Here is a 21,188-nt window from a genome sequence, read left to right on the forward strand (position 1 = left end):
CATTTAATTATACAGAGATTTTGATAAATCAGTTCCCCTTTAACATCTCAAAGCAGCTTCACACAAAGTTATTACACAAAAATGGTTTAAATACCGTCCCTGGGGTCTGAAACACTGTTTTACAATAGTTTTAAGATAAGGTTTTGGCTTAACACATTGTTTTCCACTCCATTCATGGCGGAGGGGCACATGCAGGGTGTTCAAAGGCCAAATAGTACCCAAAGAAAACTTTTTCTCTAGTTTACCAGTATTTTATCATTATTAACAGCACATATAAAACTCTGGAGACACGTGTAGGTTTGCTGGTAATTTTGGATATTAAATAAAACAGCTATATTTGAGTCTTTATTAGACATCCTGACCTCTGGTTCCTGTGGCCAACACTGTAAGGAAATCTGAGTCAGTGTGTTTCTCTACAGTGACCTATTCCACATTAAAGCACTCTGAATGACTTTGTTTACATCTCAGTGCTTGAAGTCTGCATAGAAAAAAATGTAGAATCTGTACAAAAAGGACAAACAGTGCTGAATCTGATAAAAATAAGGGCGGATTGTTGAAATCTGTACAAAGAAAAAAAAACAAGAAGTGTCGAATATGTACAAAAACATATAATTCCCATGTGCAATGTGTATTTCTATATATTTTTCAAAATTTGTTATGTTTGTAATAAATATCTGTGTATAATTGATGTATTTGTAAATATTAAATGGCCAAAATCACTGAAAACAAATTTTGTTTTGAGTTTACTGTTTCTGAGATGTCACAAGAACTTATTCTTTTACATATATCCACCATCCACAGCAGTTTAGCCCCGCCCATTTTACATACAGCAGTTTAGTCCCATCCTTTCTACCTACAGCAGTTTAGCCCCGCCCGTTTACACTGAAGTTCTAAGGAGTGTTTCAGCTCTGAGTGCTTTTTGATTGAGGCACATTACAGGGCAGCCAATCAGAACAGAGCTCATTTACCTTATATCAGTCTTAAAGGCACAGTAACCAAAACAGCCTGTTTAATTCTATGAGATAAAGGGAGGTTGGAAAACGGTCAGTTTAGGCCACTGTTGGTGCATGAAACCCCACACACATTAGAAGTGGACCTCAAGGGAACAAAGAACAAAAATTCAGGAAAAATGTAGGAAATGGGCCCTTAAAGTGCCACTCTTGCAATATTTACATATATGCATATATTTGAATATATTTGCATATATGTGCATGTGTTGGCATATGTTTAAATATTAAAAAGTAGCACAGTAAAATACAAACCCAGTTTCTGGAAAGGTTGGGACCTTTAACTGACAAAGGTGTAAAGAAAAGACTTTTAATGTTTAGGCTGACCAACTTGATTGTGTTTTGCAAATATAAACAAATTTTAAATTTGATTATATTTACAAAACACAGCTGAATTGGTCAGTGAAAAAATGGAAATTTTCCTTTGTCCCAACTTTTTGTGGCTTTAGCATGATTTTTTTTAATATAACACATATTATAAATATTATATTATATATTGTTTTTAATATTAGCAAATATATGTAGATGTACTGTATTAAAAACACAGAAACTGTGTAAAAGCGCGAGCTGTGCTTGGAAGTGGGCGTGGCTTCGTCGTTAAAAGCCTCCTGATGAGTGATGTGTACGGAATGCAATATGGGTCAAACCCTCCGCGCTTGGTTTCAGTGCGCCGTCAGCGCGAGACGAAGAGCGCGAGTCGGCGGCAGAGAGGAGCGGTCAGACCGGATTCTGATGAAAAACAAGCAGCAGTCGTCCAGGCTCCGAGGGTACCGGCGAGTGGCGGAGAAGAATGTGCTCGGGGACTGCGGGGAGGTGAACGGGCGGAGAAAGCTGTTCTCGGGGCGGGAAGACTCGGACGGTGTGCGCGTTGGCGCCGCTGGGGACGGCCGGGGCTCCGTGGAGGAGCCGGAGAGAGCGGAGAGAGCTCTGAGGCAGGAGGAGGCGAACCCGTCCGCCCATGCAGAGGAGCTGGAGCTGCACAGGGACCATGAGTGGGGCACCTGGGCCATGGAGGGACGCAACGTTAACGGCGCAGGGACGGTGGGGAGGAGAAGCGGCGAGCCGGGCTGCCTTTCTGAGGGAGGTGCGCGGCTGAAGAGCTCCTGGCTGGGGAACAGCCTGAGCGTCCCCACCACAGACATGACCAGAAACTCTCCCGAAGGCAAGCAGGAGAGCCAGGACAGCTGTCCTGAAGAGGAATACGGTTTGGTGGATTATCACAGTTTTCCTGGCACCATTCCTCAGCTCATCGTCACCCGGGACCCGAGCCCCAGCCCCACCGAGGCGCTGCAGGAGCCGCGGGCGGGGGACGAGTCGCCGTGTTCGGACAGCGGCTGCGGAGGCTCCCCGGTGCCTTACTTTTCCCTCCGCAAGCTGTCCAGCTCCTCGTCGGCTGGACTTTCGTCCGCCTCGTCGTTCGAGGAGTCCGAAGACGACGTGACCGGAAGTGACGCGGAGTCCGCCGGCTTGTCCCCCCGGAGGAGCGGTCCATTTGGGAGTCCAGAGGAGCTGGCAGGGGTGAGTCAGTTGGGGAGCCTTATAGCATTACAGTATAAAGCAATCGGTGTATGGAAATCCAAAGACAAAAGTCTTCCATTGGGCCAGTCCATTAACATGACCCTATTCATTGCTGGTCAGTTTCTGACCAGAGCACCACTGTTATTGGGCAGTTCTACCAGTTTTCCCAAACTGTCCTTATAGCTAAGATGTAAACAGTCATTCAGAGTGGGTTGATGAAATGCGCCTTTCTAGAGAAACTGTCAGAATCGTTCACAGAGCCTGACATCCACAGCGTTTAATGTGGGTAAAAGCGCCTCACATACAACTTTCACGCCACAACTGGTATCAATATGCTGCCTGATGCTTGAGACATTATTATAGATGAGTTTTGCTGTAAGATTTTGGCCAAAAACTTGGTGGAAAATTACACACGGGCAAAATTTTACCAAATCGAGCTTCTAGATTTACCACTAACTGCTGACAGATGCTGGACGAATGAAGACGTTCCACTTGGAACTTGAGTAGGAGTTTAAAAAAGGTTCAGAAAAGTTGTTTTGGTCGCTGCTTTTACTTCCACTTGAGTCATTATTTTGCTGAGGAAATCAGACCTCCTGTGTTTGAGAAGCAGAAGTGTGGGTAAGTTTTTCCAAATCAGTCAGGCACCTTGAACAGCGAGGCTCCTCCGTACACAGGCCTGAAACCTTAACACCCTAACCAGGCTTAATGCAATCGAGGCCTTCTCGGTGCTCCTGTGTGAGTCGTGTCTCCATCATTAGCCATGAGTTTCAGTCCGCTCCCTCCCGAGCTCCCTCCCCATCCTGCTCTCGTGCTCCTCAGCACATGCTTAATCTCCTGGAGAGTCCCTCGCAGGCTTAAGGAGTTGATGATTAGCTGGGGCAGTCTCCACTGAGAGGCTGATTCACTGCATAACAATCAGTGATTGTGCATAATTGCTGGCCTTGAGTTAGCCGTCCTGTGGGCTCACTGGAATGTTAATTCTTTGGTATTGCTTTCGTATTTAGGGATATGGGACTTTTTGCACATGCAGTGCTGTGGAAAAGTCAGAAATCACCCAGTCTTTTATTTTATTTCCAGTCAAAATGGCTATTATGAAAATGGTTATTCATTGTTTTCAGAGTCAAGAACATATGATTGATGGAAAATGACACAGAATCCTCAACAATCAGGATGTTTGCTTGCAGGGATATTTTTTTCACAAATCCAAAGTTTAGTCTTAGAGGTTGGTTTTGGCTTCACATCTTATATCCAGTCTCCCCATAAATATCTAAGTAAAGGAAAGGTGGTCTCTGATTTGGGCAGTACTATTTATTTCTGTACACTCTTAGCAAAAAGGGTTCGAAATGGTACCTAGACAGTTTCTATGACTTAGAACAATGGTAGAACCTTTGTTTTTTTTTAAAAGAACCATATACAGTCGGGTTTCCCATCAAAGAACCATTCAAACAGTTGGAGTCACAGGTCTATATATCAGTATTTTCCTGTAAAAAAAAATAAAATAAATAAATAATTTTTTTTTGCGTGGTAGCCCCCAGTTGCCAAAACGTGCTGCTCTTCTACTTACATCACTCAGTAACAGCTTGAAATATTGGTTAAATCTAAACTTCAGTCCAATTCTGATCATATTTTAGCAGTTACATGATGCTGATACCAATATGATTCCAGCTGTGTACCCAGACAGACTGCAAGGATGTGTTATGACTGTCTGATCTGGCTGGCCAAGGAGAAAAAAGTGACCTAATAACATAGTTTGTGAACTGCATGTAGAGGAGTTTGACCAATCAGAAGCAACCAAACACCCACATGCTGTATATATGACAACAGCAGCTTACTGGCAGTCCGGCACACCTTATTCAGTGTTTCAGTCTCAAGATTGAATAAAGTTGATATGTTTTTATTAATTTATTTTTTTTTCTTTTTTCTTCTAGAAAAAAAATAAAACAGGCCAGGGGCCATATTACAGAAATTTCTTAAGTCTGAGATCATATCTTATTTGCTTTGTTGTCATGATAACCTCAGTTAAGACTGAATTTAGGACAGAAGCCATTACAGAACAAGAGTTCTTAAGTCTATAATTTTATTTCCAGATAAGAAAACGGTGTTACAGAAACATCCTAAATATTTTCTTAACCTTAAGATAAACCCCAGAGCGTCTTAACTTCTGTTTTAATCATCTGTTTCTATAGTTTTATGCAGTGATGGGCAGCACAGTTCACTATAACTAGAATAATGACGCTACATTTATCTACCCTGAAAACGGTGCTTTGAGTTGAGTTTTTTTCTAACAGCATTTTAAAAACCACAGACACTGCAGACTCGATCTCCACCGTCCCTCTTATTACCTTTGTGTGTTAATGTTGATGATGAAATATTACAGTGATGGAGGTGAATAATGAGGAGACGGAGCTGAACGTGTGTCTGTTTATTAGGAGGAATAACGTTAGCGCGCTCGGCTAAAGCGTTTGGGAAATGGAGACTGAAACTGAAGAGCGGCGATGCTCTGATAAACAGCTTTTCTTATTCTTAACCTTCGGTTTATCGCGCTGTAGTTTTATTTGACCTTTTTTACTTCAGCTGTTAATTAAGTAATGCTCTTTTTTTTTAAGGGTCCCATTTCAGAGGGAAGACTTCAACCACTACACCTTGTAACTCAGTGTGAGTGTGAGTTCTTGAGCTCTGTAATCTGATTTGCTGGAGTGTTGGTGAAAGTAAGGGTGTGTTATGACTGTCTACTCTGGCTGGCCATGGAGCTGCTTGGAAACAGGGACTCTTTTGTTTGTAGAAGTGTCCTTCGGCTGTGTCTTCCAGGCGTTCTTTTCCTGGCAAGGCCCTTGCAAAGAACAGGGTGTCCCAAAAAAATTGACATCATTTGAGATGTGAATATCTGAGTAACTACATGTCCAGGCAAACGAAATTAAATAGGCTTCATGTTGAACAACAAGATTTATTTATCAAAACTCGAACAAGAAATTCAGAGGGATGTAGATTTAATAACCGATTTCACAAAGCTGTTCAATATCTGTCTTTAAGGCTTGAACGAGCTGCAGCTTATAGGGTGTCATTCGCAAGCGTTTCCTTACGACACGCCAAAGCGTCGTACGAGGAATCTGGGTTTCCAGAGATGCTCTTCTTACAGACTTTCTGGGGCTTCGCACAAATGTTTCTCGAACCTGATTGACAATATCTTCCGATACTGGTGGTCATCCAGATCCCTTTGTCCTGCACAGACAGCCTTCCTCTTTGAACTTTTTTGTGCCATGTCCAAACCTGCTTTGTTTTCTCGAAAATGCACGCTGCACACTCTCGTTTGACTGTGTTCGAGCATATTCTAACACACTAAATGCCTTTTCATTTCTAGTGAACCTCATTCTTCAACCTGAAAAAAAAAACATTAAAAATTAAACTCGTTTTTACACATTTTGTTAAAATTTGGGGTCATTTGAGGGAGAATTGGCTGTTATTAGACTACGAAATGATGTCAATATTTTTGGGACACCCTGTACTCTACACAAAAACAGCAAACAGTGTTCCCTTTAAATTCATTTACAGAGCACGTTTTACAACAGACATGGTCACAAAACAGCTTTCCGCAAATCCAACTGTAGTGCAGGTTGTTTTTGTCTCCTGATGATCTCCAAAGGCCTGGAACATCATGTGCATCAGATGAGCGTAACTCAGTCTGAACACCAAATCTCTGGAACGTTCAGAAAAACGTCAGCTGACTCTTGAGAAATGCGACATTTACGGGCAGGAGTTCAGAAAGCACGATAAAGAAGGAACTCTGTGGGAATTACGAGCCACCTTTTATGACCACGCGCTTCACGCACCGGGGTCAAAGGTCAGCGATGATTAAATTCTAGTCTCTCCCGGAGCGATAACGCTGGGGGACGGAGGTGGCCCTGCAGTGTTTACTCTGTGCTGTGTGATTTGTGGCCGTTGCTCACGCTTGTGTTTTCGTTTGCTGCTTCTTGTGGAGTTTGTTTCCCTTTGAATAAACTTTGAACTGTTTGAGGAACATTTATTCTGGCCTCACTGGTTTGACGTTGCACATCTGGTTTGCTTGACAGGTGTGGAGGTGAAGTAAGTGGTTTTCAATAAGCGTGTGTCATAAAGATACTGTAGTATGGTGCGAGTCACGTGTGGCGATTTTATAGTCGTGTATTGTTGACTGTAAAACAGGATTACCGCATGACTGTAGAACCGCTTGACCAAAACAGCTGACTTAATTTCTTTATGGCACTTCTGAGTCACTGAGCCTGTGATTGTTAGTTATTTGAAGGACTTGTATAACAGGAAAACTTAAATGTCCCTCACTTTTGTCATATTTTACATGTTCTATATCGCTGTTGTCGGAACAAAACCTCATATCTCCAAAATGGTAACTTTACAGGAGAAGGAAAAAACCTACTGTACTATTTATAACACAATGGAACCAGACTTTTTTCCAAGGAATTTTGGGCCATTTCTTTTGGTCCATTCATCATGAAATTTACACACAATGTAAAGAGCAACAGACAATGTCAGTTACAGCACAGCACAGCACAAGACAGCCAGTCAGAACAGACCTTATTTGCATACATCTTTCTTAAAGGCACAGTAATAAGCACAGCCTGTTTAACTCTACTGGATGAAGTGAGGTCAGAAAACGGCCATGTTAAAATGATTTATGGTGTTTTTTGGTAAATAAAACTACGTAACATCATAAGTGACAATAATTGTTGATATATCATTTCGCCAGTGTACTCTTCTGGATGCTATCAGTAAACTGTAGTCATTTTGACTGTGACTCTTGAACAGATAGAGTGACATTAAAATCAGTATTGGTCACTCGTGCTGCTAAGCTAATAAATCTTGTGGCCAAAATCAAGAATTTATGGCCACAATAATAGAAGCATGTTAAGTACCTATTAAATAGTTTACATTAATAATGACCACTGCCGGCCAATCTGGTCGGACCTGATTTCATTAGACGCGTTTAGCTAGTGCAGTGATACACGTTTGGTGTCACTCCAGCTTATTTAATACCTTATCTTAGGGCTGAATGATTAGTCACTTATATATCGAAATCGCGATTTGAAGGACTGCGATTTTCAAATCGCAAGAGCAGTTATAGCCTTTATGTCCCAAGAAGTCTTAAGTGGAAAAAAGTAACCTATTAACATCGTTTTTGAACTGCATGTAGAGGAGTTTGACCAATCAGAAGCAAAACAACCACCCAGAAAGTGGTCTCTGATTGGGGCAGCACTATTTATTTCTGTACGCTCTTAGCAAAAAGGGTTCTAAATGGTACCCAGACCTTTCGTTTTTCTTTAAAGAACCATATACAGTTAGGTTTCCCATCAAAGAACCATTCAACAGTTGGAGTCACGGGTCTATATATCAGTATTTTCCTGAAAAAAAAATATATATATTTTTTTGCGTGGTAGCCCTCAGTTGCCAAAATGTGCTGCTCTTCTACTTACATCACTCAATAACAGCTTGAAATATTGGTTAAATCTAAACTTCAGTCCAATTCTGATCATATTTTAGCGGTTATATGATGCTAATACCATGATGATGATTCCAGCTATGTACCCAGACAGACTGCAAGGATGTGTTATGACTGTCTAATCTGGCTGGCCAAGGAGAAAAAAGTGACCTAATAATGTAGTTTGTGAACTGCATGTAGAGGAGTTCGACCAATCAGAAGCAACCAAACACCCACATGCTGTATACATGACATCAGCTTACTGGCAGTCCGGCACACCATATTCAGTGTTTCAGTCTCAAGATTGAATAAAGTTGATGATGTTTTTCTTTCTAGGAAAAAACAGGCCTGGAGTTTATCACTATTGTATTGTATTGGTCAAAAAATTGCAATTAGATATTTCCTCCGAATCTTTATCCTGCATAAAGCCTTATTTCTTAGAGCACCATCATATGAGCCATCACAGTGGTTACAGTTCTGATCATCTGATTCAGTCCCATGTCTGACCAAGCAGGTTTGCCAAAAGGGGGAAAATGTTTCTGGGCCAAAGGCTCTACATGTTTAGTGGCCCAAGGTTTCTAGGGGCACTGGGCCATAGGCAACGGCAGCCGCTGCTCTTCAAAGTCTGAGTTCATGAGCTCTGTAATCTCACTAGAAAGAGATTTGCTTGGGGTGTCGGTGAACTTTGGCATGCAACAAGACCAGCGCTTGATATTTTCCTTTGTGGTTGTTGCGAAGGAGACGTTGGCACGTGGTTTAAACACAGGAAGACGTCTTCGGAAAGCGCGCACACACACAACCTCACACGCTCCATCTAATTTCCTAAGTCAGTTAATGATGCTGTGAAGATGTGGCCGATATTGGATGGTGTTTATGTAGCTGTGTATCTCCAGTGAATCAGCACGGAGACGATGAACCTCAGGAAGTGTGTCAAGCTCAACAATAACATTGTCTCGTGTTTTTGAAGCGCCCTTCTCAGCCTCTTCGCCGCTTGAGCCATGTAGTCATGACTGGCCTGAGCCGGTTTGGTTACTGCTCTTCAGTCCTACCTGCTGGGTCATTTCTCAATACTGATACCACAAATGTGTGCAATATGCAAATGAGCCTCTTCTGATTACTGAGAAGCACACCAGTGTTCTGTGAGCCTGCTTTGATGTTAAAGTGCCTTGCTGTGTAAATACAGTGGAGCTTTAGGGTCATTAGCACTGCTGCTTTGCACTTTTGTCACAGCGCATATGCATTTAAAGGAGTTTCTCTCAAAGTCCGAAACACTGGGAGGAGATTGATGAAGCACTAACTCTGGTTTAGCAAGGCTGCGCTATTTTACCCCAGCGAATAGTTTGACTTAGTATTTGCTGCTAATATCACTGCCATTGTTTTTGCTCAGAGAAGCCTGTTTCAGACAGGTGGGGAAAATAATGCCCCCCTTTTCCCCCTTTATGTTTAAAAATTATGGCCAAATTATGTTCATTTTCCCAACTTTGACTTAATTCATTCTCTCAACATACTATCTCAAAATAATTTGACTTTTAAAAAAAAATTACTACTAAAGTAGAATTTAAATGGGAATCTGACGCTTTATTTCTTTTATTTTGGCAGTTTATGCTGCAAATTTATGACGTAAATATTAGGTAAGCACTCGTACTGTAATTGAATATGTCTGCTAAACCATTTTTTGTTCTTCCACAATTCTCCCCTATTTTTAGTAGCGCCCATTTTATCCTGCTGGCTGGGTCTCCACCAGTCACAGGTCACAGGATTCTGCCAGCACTAGGAGAGTAAAGGCTAGCAGATACTGCCTTTGAGTCATGTGAAGCGCCACTGCGTTTTTCCGAACAGCCGCTAAAGCAGCTTCATTGCACTTGGAGCAGAATTCTGTTATGTCAGCTAGTAGGCGTTTGCGTTGGCTGGCATGGTGTTGGGGAAAGACCCATCCTACCCATCAAAGAGCGAGGCCTGGCAGGTTGTCTTGGACTCCTGGCCACGGATAGCTTTTTATATAGGCACCAAAATTTGGTTTTAAAATTGAAAATGCTAGTTTGGCCCATTAAAAAGCAAAATATATGTTGCTTAGGCGAATAGAAAGTACTGGAAATGTGATGGTCTCTAAAGAAATTAGAAACTGATGATGCTGCACCTTCAGTAATAACTCTTGGTAACTATTTTGACACATTAAGTCAAAATACCAAGACAGGAAGTCGTTATTTTGTGAAACAGGTTGATGTTTTTCCTCTCGTGTGTTATTACATCAACATCAGTTGATCAACATCAGTGTATTGCATCAGTTACGTTACGTTGCATGTAAGTTTTTAGTAGATATTCTGTTAAACTGGCCACTCCTACCAGCACAGACTGTCTGTAGACCAGTTATGGTGCTGCTTTTAGTATATCTGAGTATATTTTATTGCATGCTGAGGGCATCTTGACCAGTTAGAGCTTCAGATGAATGTTGGTGGATGGATGTTCAGATGAATAAACACATTCAGGGGATTAGGACTGAATGATTTTTTGGAAAGCAGGAAAAAAGAGCCATTTTTTTTAAACCAATATTGCAATTTAACTGTGATTATTTTCTAATAATGTTACATCCAGGACTTTTTTTGACCCTCAAGATATATTTTTATTTATAAGATTATTTTTTCTTTCCCCCCATGTTTGAGGCTTGAACGGTGAATGCAGCGTGCCGGACTGCTTGTTCACAAGCTTAAGCGTTTAGTTCAATTTACCCACTTAAAATCTGTTGCATTGATTAATGCATATATAGCATATAATTTAATAAAAAAGCAGCTTTTGTGATTTGAAAATTCATTGCTCAGCCCTGCATTTAGCAAACATTTCAATATGTAGCAATGACATTTTCCTTATTCCTTATTTTCCTTATTGACCGCAGTTAGGATGTGAAGGACTGACCCAACACGTCCTTCTTACCTCAGCTGTGACGTCTTAAGACTTGCTTACACGCACACAAAGATGCCAGATCAGCTGGGGCTGAGAGTCTGTGTGTCATGGAAAATTGAATTGTAGGTGGTTCCTTTTGTCGCTAAGCTACACTGAAGCTTTATATGGAGCTACTCCCCACCCACCCCGCGTGTCTCTCTCTCTCTCTCTCTCTCTCTCTCTCTCTCTCTCTCTCTCTCTCTCTCTCTCTCTCTCTCTCTCTCTCTCTCTCTCTCTCCTTTTTCTTTTTCTTTCTGTCTGATGGCTCAGAAATCCCCTCAGCCCTGATTGGACTGTTTTGTTTCATGTCTGTTAGTATTTCTTCCATGTCTTAGACTTTTTTTCTGATAGTAAAGAATCTTCAGAATGAGGGGAAAGTTTTGCTCTTCACTCCACTCACACGCTCACACACTCTCGCTCCAAACGCACACGCACACACGCCCGTGGACGCAAAAGAGAGTGAGGGCGGCAGCGTGGTTTTGGATATAAGCGAACTTGTAGAGCTCTAATCCTTCTACATCATTCTCCCATACAACGCTATGCAGTTACGTATCGAGCCATACTGTACATGACACAATGACTGAGTACATCATGCAGCCTGAAATTTAATGTATATTCACTCTACAGTCGAATATGAATACTCTATACAGAGTTTTACATTATCCGTTATCTTTTAAAAGTGTTTGATACTTTTTTTCCCTCCATTTGTTTGCTGTTGACTCCCCCCTTTTCTCATGCATATTTAATCTAATCTCCAGATCATAACTTGCACTTACTCACTGTTTTGACTGGAAAATAATCTATGAAAGGTGGACATGACTTTTGTGATCTGTGCCCAGTTTTGTAATAACTGTACCATCTGAAATTAGCATAAATACACTATACAGTCTGTAACGAGCATAAATACATGGTATAAGCATATAACAAGCATATATCATATATACAGTATACATTATATATACAATATGTATGTGTGTGTGTATGTGTATGTATGTGTATATATCACACTATACAGTCTGTTTACTGTAAACACTGAAATGAGTCTTTATACCGTGGCTCTCCCCCCCTCCCCGGCTTTGGAAGTGCACTTGTTGGACAGGTTGGTCTTGTGTATTGAAAGTCGAAATGTGTCTCAGGAATGTACCTGAGGAAAAAAAAGAAAGCCTTAGGGTGTGAGGTTGAGGGAAGGAGGTGGAGAGAGGGGGAGGAGTGGAAAAAGGGTAGAGCCAGTGGGTGGGGACGGCTCTCCTAGTAAAATCAGAAAATTACACATTATTCCATTTCTCTGTAATCTGTATTTACCTCATCTGACCTATTCTCTTACACACATTACCGTGAGTGTGTGTGTGAGTGTGTGTGTGAGTGTGTGTGTGTGAGTGTGTGTGTGTGAGTGTGTGTGAGAGTGTGTGTGAGAGTAAGTTTGTGTGTGTGAGAAAGTTTGTGTGTGAGAGTGTGTGTGAGTGTGTGTGTGACTGTCAGTGAGTCAGGTCGCGTATGTGTGAGAAAACTGGTGGAGGAAGTTCTGATTAGAGGATTAGGGTCAGAGGATGTTGGGAGAGGAGGATGAGAATGAGGGAAAGAACAGAGTGAGCACACAGTGACTGATGAGTGTTGGAGGGGTGCAGACTGCTGAGATGGGTAGAAGGGAATTTGGAGGGGAGGGGAGGAGAGGAGAGCTTGCTCTGTTTATAGGATGCCATTAGATGCTGGGTGAGTGCCAGTCCAGTCATGAATTCCAGAGCATCTGGATGCAAGCTGTGAGTGTTTGGGTGTGTTTTAGTGTTTGTTGTATCCTTCCTGCAGTCTCTGAGTCTGCGTTACTTCCTTATTGTAATAATTTTAACTGATTTAATTGCCATATAAATTATTGAGCTTAACAATGTACTTGGCTCAGATAAGCAAACATTGTTTAACACTGCCCTCACAATGTGTTGTAGCACCCGTTGGAGCTTTTGTTGTTTTCTCGAATGTGTTTTCATGCAGGAAAAATAACCCTTTTCTGGGATTTACTAGTGTCTGTCCACCACATTACATATACACACAGGTAGGTTCACTGGTTGGTTCGGGTCGTAAAAAGCTTGGCTGTATTCGAGTTCCAGGCATCACACCCCCCTGGTTCCTGTCACAAGCCTTGCAAAGTAATTCTGACGACGATGTTTCTTTATAGTGGGGCATGTCACACCTAACCACCGAATGACATGTAGAATTTCTGAAAAATTATGTGTGATTCTTGTTTAACAGATTGTTGTGAAAGCTAACAGCTGTTGAAAATAGTTGTGGTCAGTTTCGAAATGAACGCAGTGAACTTGAATAATTGCGACCATCTTGCTATTACGTAATAACTGTGGAAGGCCTAATGTTTTTTTTTTCCTTCTTTTCCAACGATGCAAGTACTGATACCTATGATGTACTTCAGAAAAGTGTACTGTGACATACTGTGCAAAAGTCAGAGACCACACTTCATTTATTTTTCCACTCAAAGCTGCCATTCAGTACAAGTTATTTACCTCACAAGAGATATATTTGATGAGATTAGATGTTGTGATATTCCTCTGCTAAAGGCAGCGGAACGTCAAGGGAAAATAAGTGCTTGGATCATGAGAAGCAGAAAATGCGACCAGCTTCTACAACAGAACTTTGCAGGTGTGGAAAAACATCCCTTTGGAAAACTGAAACCAAGGCCCAGTCCCATTTCACCCCTTTCCCCTACCACTTAGCCCTAGGGGTAGGGTGTCCCAGTGTTTGTTGAGAAAGAGGGGTAGGGCGAAGCATTGGGGCTACATGGCCCTCCAAACGGAGGTTTTTCAGAGACACAAACCGTGAAAAAATGAGAATTTTCTCTGTTAAAAAATACGATAACCATTGTTTTCTCTTAGCTTAATGTCGATTCTTCAGAGCAAGAATAAAAAAATCGCTAGCAGTGATGATGCCTCGGTAGTTAGCTAGCTAAATTTCCCGTTCCACCTTAAATAGTCATCAGTTACATTCTGGCGCCTTAGGCATCCCAACTGCTGCTCCATTTAAGGTGGAATGGAAAATTCAATCAATAACCTGATTTCAGCTTCATATCACTGAGGAATTAGGGGTGGGCGATAATAAATAATTGCCCCCCTCTTTGAAGGCATATGATGCCCTACATGTAACTAAAGCCCAGCAGTGAGGAGCTGAACTTTACCCTCCTCTGCTGTCACTGCAGACTGGCAGGGTCGTCTACTGAGCAGCGCTAGTAGCTGTTAATGAAGTAATGCTCTTTTTATTTGAGGGTCCCATTTCAGAGGGAAGATTTCAACCACTACACCTTGTAACTCAGTTCCAGGGGGCAAGGAGACACTCGAAAACAAGGGGTAAAAACATTTAGGAATCATATGCCTTCGAAGAGGGGGGGGTGCAGTCATTTAAAATCGCCCAACCTTAATTCTTCAGTGAAAATTATAAGTCACTCTGGATGAGAGCGTTTGCCAAATGCCATAAATGTAAACGTAAAAATAAGGAATGGTACTGAGCCGAAGTCTCCGGCAAACAATGGAAGCTGCATTAAAGGCTAAGTGAAGAGCCTACATGCTGAAAAATGTGCTGTTAAGTTGTTTAGGCTTTCATATGTTTTCTGCCTTATCCTGATCCTGAAGAATGACTAACTCCCATTTAATAGCCATTTTTAATCTTGGCTATGCTCGGTTGCGCTTTATTCAGTTTCAGACGCACGGTTTGCGTACATTGTATGTATAGCATTATTGGGTCAGTGATTTTGAATAGAAAGCACTTTTATTCTAAGCTGCACAGGAACTGAGGTGGAGTATCAGTAAGCCAGGATTTTCCATGACGAGATTAAATGCCCTGTCTGTCTGTTGTTTTTGTCTCTGAATGTCCATAATTTCATTCAGACCCCTCAGACAGAGCCGCCCTTGTACGTTTGCGGGTGGCTTTCATCCATAACAACTGCAACCTTTGACCCCCGGAATGGAATCTCTGTGCTGGCGCCTCATGCGGCCGGGCTGTCGTCAACGTGACGACAGCCAGACACATTCCATTCCATTCAATTACAATATTGGACAGACAGCAGACGTGTGTGTTTGGGGGAGGGGGTTAAAAAGGTATATATCTGTCTTTTACTGGTCTGTCTTGTGACCACAATTTGACTGATGAGCATTAATAAATAGCCTGAAGAATCTGTACCAGCATGTCCAGGACCAGCCACAGATCAGTCTGGACCTGCCTAAATGAATGCCTGTTTGTCACTGACCTAAAGGCTTATGCTTAAATGCTTAGTTTGTAAGACAAGTGTACATGGAGTAGTTGATACATATGTATGAATTTATTTCTCAAACAAAATGAAAGTAATTCCTCCACAAGAAGTTGTTTGTAGCAGCCAACATTGAGTGTGTTTTTACATGCAGCTAATAATCCGATAACTGCAGAAAATCAGATTTTGTCAGTAATCCGATCGACACGTTTACATGCACTTGAGTAATCAGATAATGGAAAACTCCAGGTCTACCTGAGTCAGACAGTAATTGGATTTCTGCTTTACAACCAGCCAATAGACTCACAGAAGACGATGCGACATAAACAAAACTTCATCCGCAGCTTAAACGTTGCGCCACTTTACCTGAAAATATGAACATACATCATCTAAAAGATGAAGAATATTTAAATGAGTCATTTTGTTGAAATGTAGTTCAGCGTCGCTCCACATGTGTTATGCTGCATCTCGCGGTGCCACTTCTCACTTATTTCCGGTACTGCCGTCTGTTCCTCATATGCTCAGACTGAGAAATCTGAAAGAAATCAGGGTAAGAGTTCACAGCACTGAGAAATCTGATTACTGAGCTAAAATCCAGCCGCTTTATCAGATTTCTTAATCAGATTTCTAGATCAGAGCATGCTGTTTACTAGACCATTCGAGCAATCAGATAATTGCAGAAATCTGATTCTTGAGTGCATGTAAACACACTTAGTGTCAGCATATCATCGCTGTCCAGAGAAAAACATGCATCTTCATTTTTCCCTGAGCTTAAAATGGCAGAACTAAGCTTTTAATGGTCCTAACAACAAATCATTAAACAAATAGATCAAGTAACTTAGTACAGAAGAGCTTTTCACTTTGATTTCTTTAAATGTTGGAGTCTTGTAGAAACGTGCAGACAGTCTTTCACAGAAAGAAGAGTCAGTATTGTTCCACTCAGCACTGACGGCTTCAAACAGCTGAAAAACATTGATTTAAGTTAGTTTGTGTTTAATGTGAGACCAAATATTCTCTATAGGGTTCGAATCTGGATGCTGACTAGCTTAACATTCAGTAACATCCAAGGTACAGCGTGATTCAAAAAGATTCATCTGATTTCATTCTGATTTGATTCACTTGTAAATCATTACAGATCAATGCAGTAAACTGTAAATGGTTTAAATGAGCATAAAGTTTATTATGTAATTGTACAAGGTCTCAGTATGATCCTCCTCCAGCTGTACAGACAACATCAACACCATAGTCAAATTCATCCCATACTCGACTGAGCATGTCGAGTGTCGCTGCACTCACGGCTCTTTCAGTGCGATTTCGGAGATCATCCAGTGTTGTGGAACCAACGACGAACCCTCTGATGGCCCCCTCTTTCAGTTGGAATGTGATTGGTTCCTAGGCACCTCACAGCTGTAAAAATATATGACTCTTCGAAATGAATCTTTTTGTATCACCCTGTATTTTATGGCTTGGCTCATTTGTTTTGCACATGAGTGTATAGCATTAGAGAGTAGCTGTCTTGTATACTATGTGAAAATTTAATGATGAATGGACCAATAGAAATACTCCAGAATTGCTTGGAATTAAATCTCTAACTTACATTAGAAGTAAATAATTTCTAACTTTTGCCCTTCTGTAAAGTCACCATTTTGGAGATGCTTGTTATTCTTTGGACAGCAATGATAGCTGGACGCTGGTGGAAAAAGCACGCCAGGTTGCTCTTCTGTCTCTGAGAGAAAACAAATAGTGTAAAGCTGTTTAAAGGCAAAGAGGGGCTACTTTGAAGAATCTAATATAAAAGGAAACCTCATTTTGTCATAGTTTTGACCTCTTAATCATCATCTCCAACATCAACTTTTCCTGGCCTGAGGAAGGTTAGGAGGAGCGTTATGTCCCAGAGACGCCACTATACTGAGATTAACAAGCACCAACTTGTCTACTTTACATTTTTTCTCTCTAATTGTGACAAAACTACAGTAAATTTTAAACGCAACACACAAGTGCTGACGTATTTAACTGCCTGGTTACTACATTTGACTGCATACCACAGCAAGTGTTGGCTAAATAACCAGAGGCTTGGCTTTTACCGCTCTAGGAGTAGATGTCTGGGGTGAAAGGTTGGTTGGTTGTGATTTTCCACAGTATTGAACTTCTACTGAACTAGGTAAGTAGTAGCCACCGCTAGGACGGGAGAAACGGTCAAGTAGTGGTGCTGCGGTTTACAGGTAGCCGTTATCCTGTGCATCCTTGTTCCAGAATTGGTTAAAACTGCAATGTTATTGATGGCGACCTGCAGTTGTGTAAAAGTTGCTGTAATGATAAAAGATTTGGTGTCACTTTTATTTACCTAAGGAGGAAAAAACGAGGAGCTCAGAGCTTTTGGCTTCATCCTGACTTATAATAGCACAAGATGAAGTACAGTTTGTAACGTCTTTATTGGAATTTTTCTTTTGAGCAGTTTTGGCTTCTAAGTGAGAGTGTCTAGGCCCCCCAGGCCCCCCCCCTGTAGTTACACCCCTGCTGTATATCACAAGAACTTAATAAAGAGCGAGAGAGAGAGAGAGATCATGTGACCCCTGACCCCCACTGTCCTGGAGGCTAGAATCGGAGAACAGAGTGAGAGAGAGAGACAGAATTACAACTGTGTGCGGAGAAAGGGAGTGAAAGATGAGGAGGCGTGGGTGAATGGGGCTGAGCTGGATGGGATTAGACGCGCTGTGGGGTGAAGGACTAGAGGACGGGGATGAACGCAGGAGACGGAGGACTAATTAGATTAAGATGTGGTAGATTGGAAGTGGAAGGTTAGATAAGGCAGCGAGGGAGAAAAGGAGAAGTTGGATTCATTTCTTCGTGCAGAGCAACTGATCTGGAGAGACGAGGTAAACGTCCTATAATGAACAGTCCTACTGGCTTCTGCTTTTGTTTATTGTTTTGTTGTAATTGTCCGCTGCGTTCAGTGCATTAATATAGAAGGTTCACTGCTATACTGACAGTCAGAAACTCTATGACCCCCTCTTTCAATTGGATTGTGATTGGTTCCTAGGCACCTCACGTTTGTAAAAATATGGCGATGAATCTTTTTGAATCACCCTGTATTTTGGGCTTGGCTCATTTGTTTTGCCCAGGAGTGTATATCATTAGAGAGTAGCTGTCTTGTATAGTGTGCGAATTTCATGATGAATGTATATAGAAGAATTTTTGTTTAGTCGGCCTTTTTGCTGTGAATGTGCTTTGGTTATGTCAGTATATCAGTCAATAGCCATTAACAAGCTTTCTTTTAGCAGTCAAGATCAGGACTAGTTACAGTAACTATTTTGTGTGTGTGTATTTGTAAATTAGTCATTTCAGGCTGTGGTTTAGGCATTTACTTAGAATTGATGCCATTTACTTCTCCTTTTTGATGCAAATGTGATTCATCATTTCAACAGCTAATCATTTTTAGTAGTACTCAGTGATTGTTGCAGTCCTAAGAGGCTATAATTACCACTGTTATTCAGAAATAATCAAATTTATTTTCCTTTTTCCTGTAAATGTGGTTCGGTAATGGCTCATTGCCATTCTTATATAAGCGTTTATTGAGATTGCTACAGTAGACCAACCACACGTGGCTTCTGTAACAAGGAAAAGCCAGACAGTGTGGAAAAGTTCAGTGCGTGTGCGTGTGCGTGTGCATGTAGGTGTGTGTGTGTGAGCGGAGGTTTGCGTTTGTGCTAAGCTTTACGCACTATAGTCACGTGTAGGTGTACGTTATGTGCGTGTGGTTTTAACATGTGCAGATACAGTATGTGGGAGACGCTGCAAGTGTGTGTAGGAACAGAATGTATGTGTGTGTATTTTTATTTGTTTTTACCCTTTTTCGCTGCTCGTCACAAGTTCAAGGGGACTTTCACAGATTTTATCAAATTGCATTGTTCAGTTATTGAGGTGTAAGCAAGTTCATTCAGGGTGGTTTGGTTTGAAATTGAGTAGCAAAACTGAAACTAGTAAAATTAGTGGTAAAAATGTTTCTTTGGGGACTATTTTCCATTTAACGCCCTTGTCTGTTCCTTTCCACCATGTATTACATTTTTTTTAGACCAAAATCTTATTTCACAACAGTAAAACAGTGCCTCAGACATCAGGGGGGCTTTTAGAGGTGATAAGCACTTTAGACTTCTGGTACCTAAAGCCACTGTGAACAGTTCTGACGCTGTATGTTTCTCTAGATTACAGCATTCACATATATACACACACATATGTATGTATGTATGTATATTTAATATTTAAGTAACAATTTTTTTTTCCTCCTCTATTTTTGGCCTGTGGCTCACCGCAACATTGCCTTGCCCCCAAGACAGAACGTTTGGGCATCTTTGGGCATCTTAGAATTACAGAACAATGCAGTAAACTGTAAATGGTTTAAATGAGCATAAAGTTTATTATGTAATTGTACAAGGTCTCAGTATGAACCTCCTCCAGCTGTACAGACAACATCAACACCATAGTCAAACTCATCCCATACTCGACTGAGCATGTCGAGTGTCGCTGCACTCACGGCTCTTTCAGTGCGATTTTGGAGATCATCCAGTGTTGTGGAACCAACGCCAAACACTCTGAGCTGTTGGAGCTTCACAGCCCATGAAAATCACGCTGCACAGTTATGACGGATTCACTCTTATTGAAGTGGAGAACGCAGAACGCTTTCTGCTCAGGGGTCTCATCTCCTCACAGACTGAAGGGAGCCGTCTTCCGGTGATAGTCAGAAACTCTATGACCCCCTCTTTCAATTGGATTGTGATTGGTTCCTAGATGCCTTACGGTTGTAAAAAAAAAATATGGCACATTGAAATCGGATGAACCTTTTTAAATCACTGTGTGTATGTAATTTATTTGTGTATATATATATATATATATATATATATATATATATATATATATATATATATATATATATATTTATATAAAATGTATGTATTGCTGCTGTCGAACCAAAAGCTTGAATCTCCATTTTTGTCGTTTTCAGTTTTTGGCATAATCTGACTTCTGTACTTTACATTGTGTGTAAAATTCAAGATAAATGGACCAAAAGAAATGGCTCAAACTTACTTGCACTAAGTCTGGTTCCATTGGCTTGCATTAAAAGTAAAGTATGTTTTTTCCTTCTCCTGTAAAGTTACCATTTCAGCGTTACGACGTTTCGGTCTGACAGCAGATCACAGTTAAATATCGTGTGTGTGTGGAGGAAAATTGCCTAATGCATAAAAAAGGACTAATTGTGATCTGTGTTACCAACAGCGTGAGAAAATGTCCCTGGCCAACTTCACGTGCTGCTGTTAAGCCGTTTTGAACCGTCACTGTTTGCGTGTTTCACTGTACACAAACCACATGAAAGGTGTCTGTCAGTGAAACGACGGGAAGGCCTGTAATCTGGTTAAGAGCTTGAATCGATGCTGACTTGTATTTGACCCTTGTTGTCTTTTGCTGTAATCCAAGTGACCTACATGGCCCAATAAAGCCGACTTGAATTCGATCGGCGCTCTTGTAGTGAGCAGTGCCACTTAAAACCTGAACGGGGACAGAGCGTTCGTTTACCTCTTTAAGCCTTACGTCTCACAAACACTCGCACACAAGCCTCGCTTGTCATTTCCCACACATGATCCCTGCCCCAATTAATCATTTGCCTGTAATCAATACCTCAGAGGTCTAACTGCGTCACGCCTTTTTCTCTGTGACCTCGCCTCGCCGATAAAGTCTTCCTCCGCCGAGCATGAGCACAGGTCCTTTTGTGGCCAGTCCTGGGAAAAGAGCCCTCGGGGGCTGAGCTGTGTACAGAAACCCAGGCTGGCTAGTCAATGTTTGATCAGACGGACAGTGATTACAGTGTGTGTTACAGTACGGGCTGCATACGGTGGAGGGGTCAAGTGTCAGAGAGTGCTTAAAGTGACAATTCAGCAAAAAATCAAATATGCCCCAAATGTAGTTCATCGGACCCCCACAGAGCAAGTACTATTTGGGTGGTGGGTCATTCTCAGCAATGCAGTAA

The 21,188-nt window shown here is 41.4% G+C and overlaps 1 protein-coding gene across 2 annotated transcripts in view; it reads left to right on the top strand.

Annotated features, from left to right (window-relative positions):
• Positions 1-1,616: 1,616 nt before the first annotated feature.
• Positions 1,617-21,188, top strand: part of itpkcb (inositol-trisphosphate 3-kinase Cb) — a 30,658-nt gene continuing 11,086 nt past the window's right edge. For both annotated transcript variants that reach the window (XR_005008049.1, XM_036584682.1), the window contains exon 1: positions 1,617-2,525. Coding sequence is in view for 1 of the 2 variants with exons in the window: in XM_036584682.1 (XP_036440575.1) it covers positions 1,626-2,525 (900 nt within the window). In the remaining variant the exon portion in view is untranslated. The remainder of the gene's footprint in view (positions 2,526-21,188) is intronic.

The sequence above is a fragment of the Colossoma macropomum genome, unplaced genomic scaffold (assembly GCF_904425465.1).
Source record: "Colossoma macropomum unplaced genomic scaffold, Colossoma_macropomum, whole genome shotgun sequence".
In the NCBI taxonomy this organism is placed as follows: domain Eukaryota; kingdom Metazoa; phylum Chordata; class Actinopteri; order Characiformes; family Serrasalmidae; genus Colossoma; species Colossoma macropomum.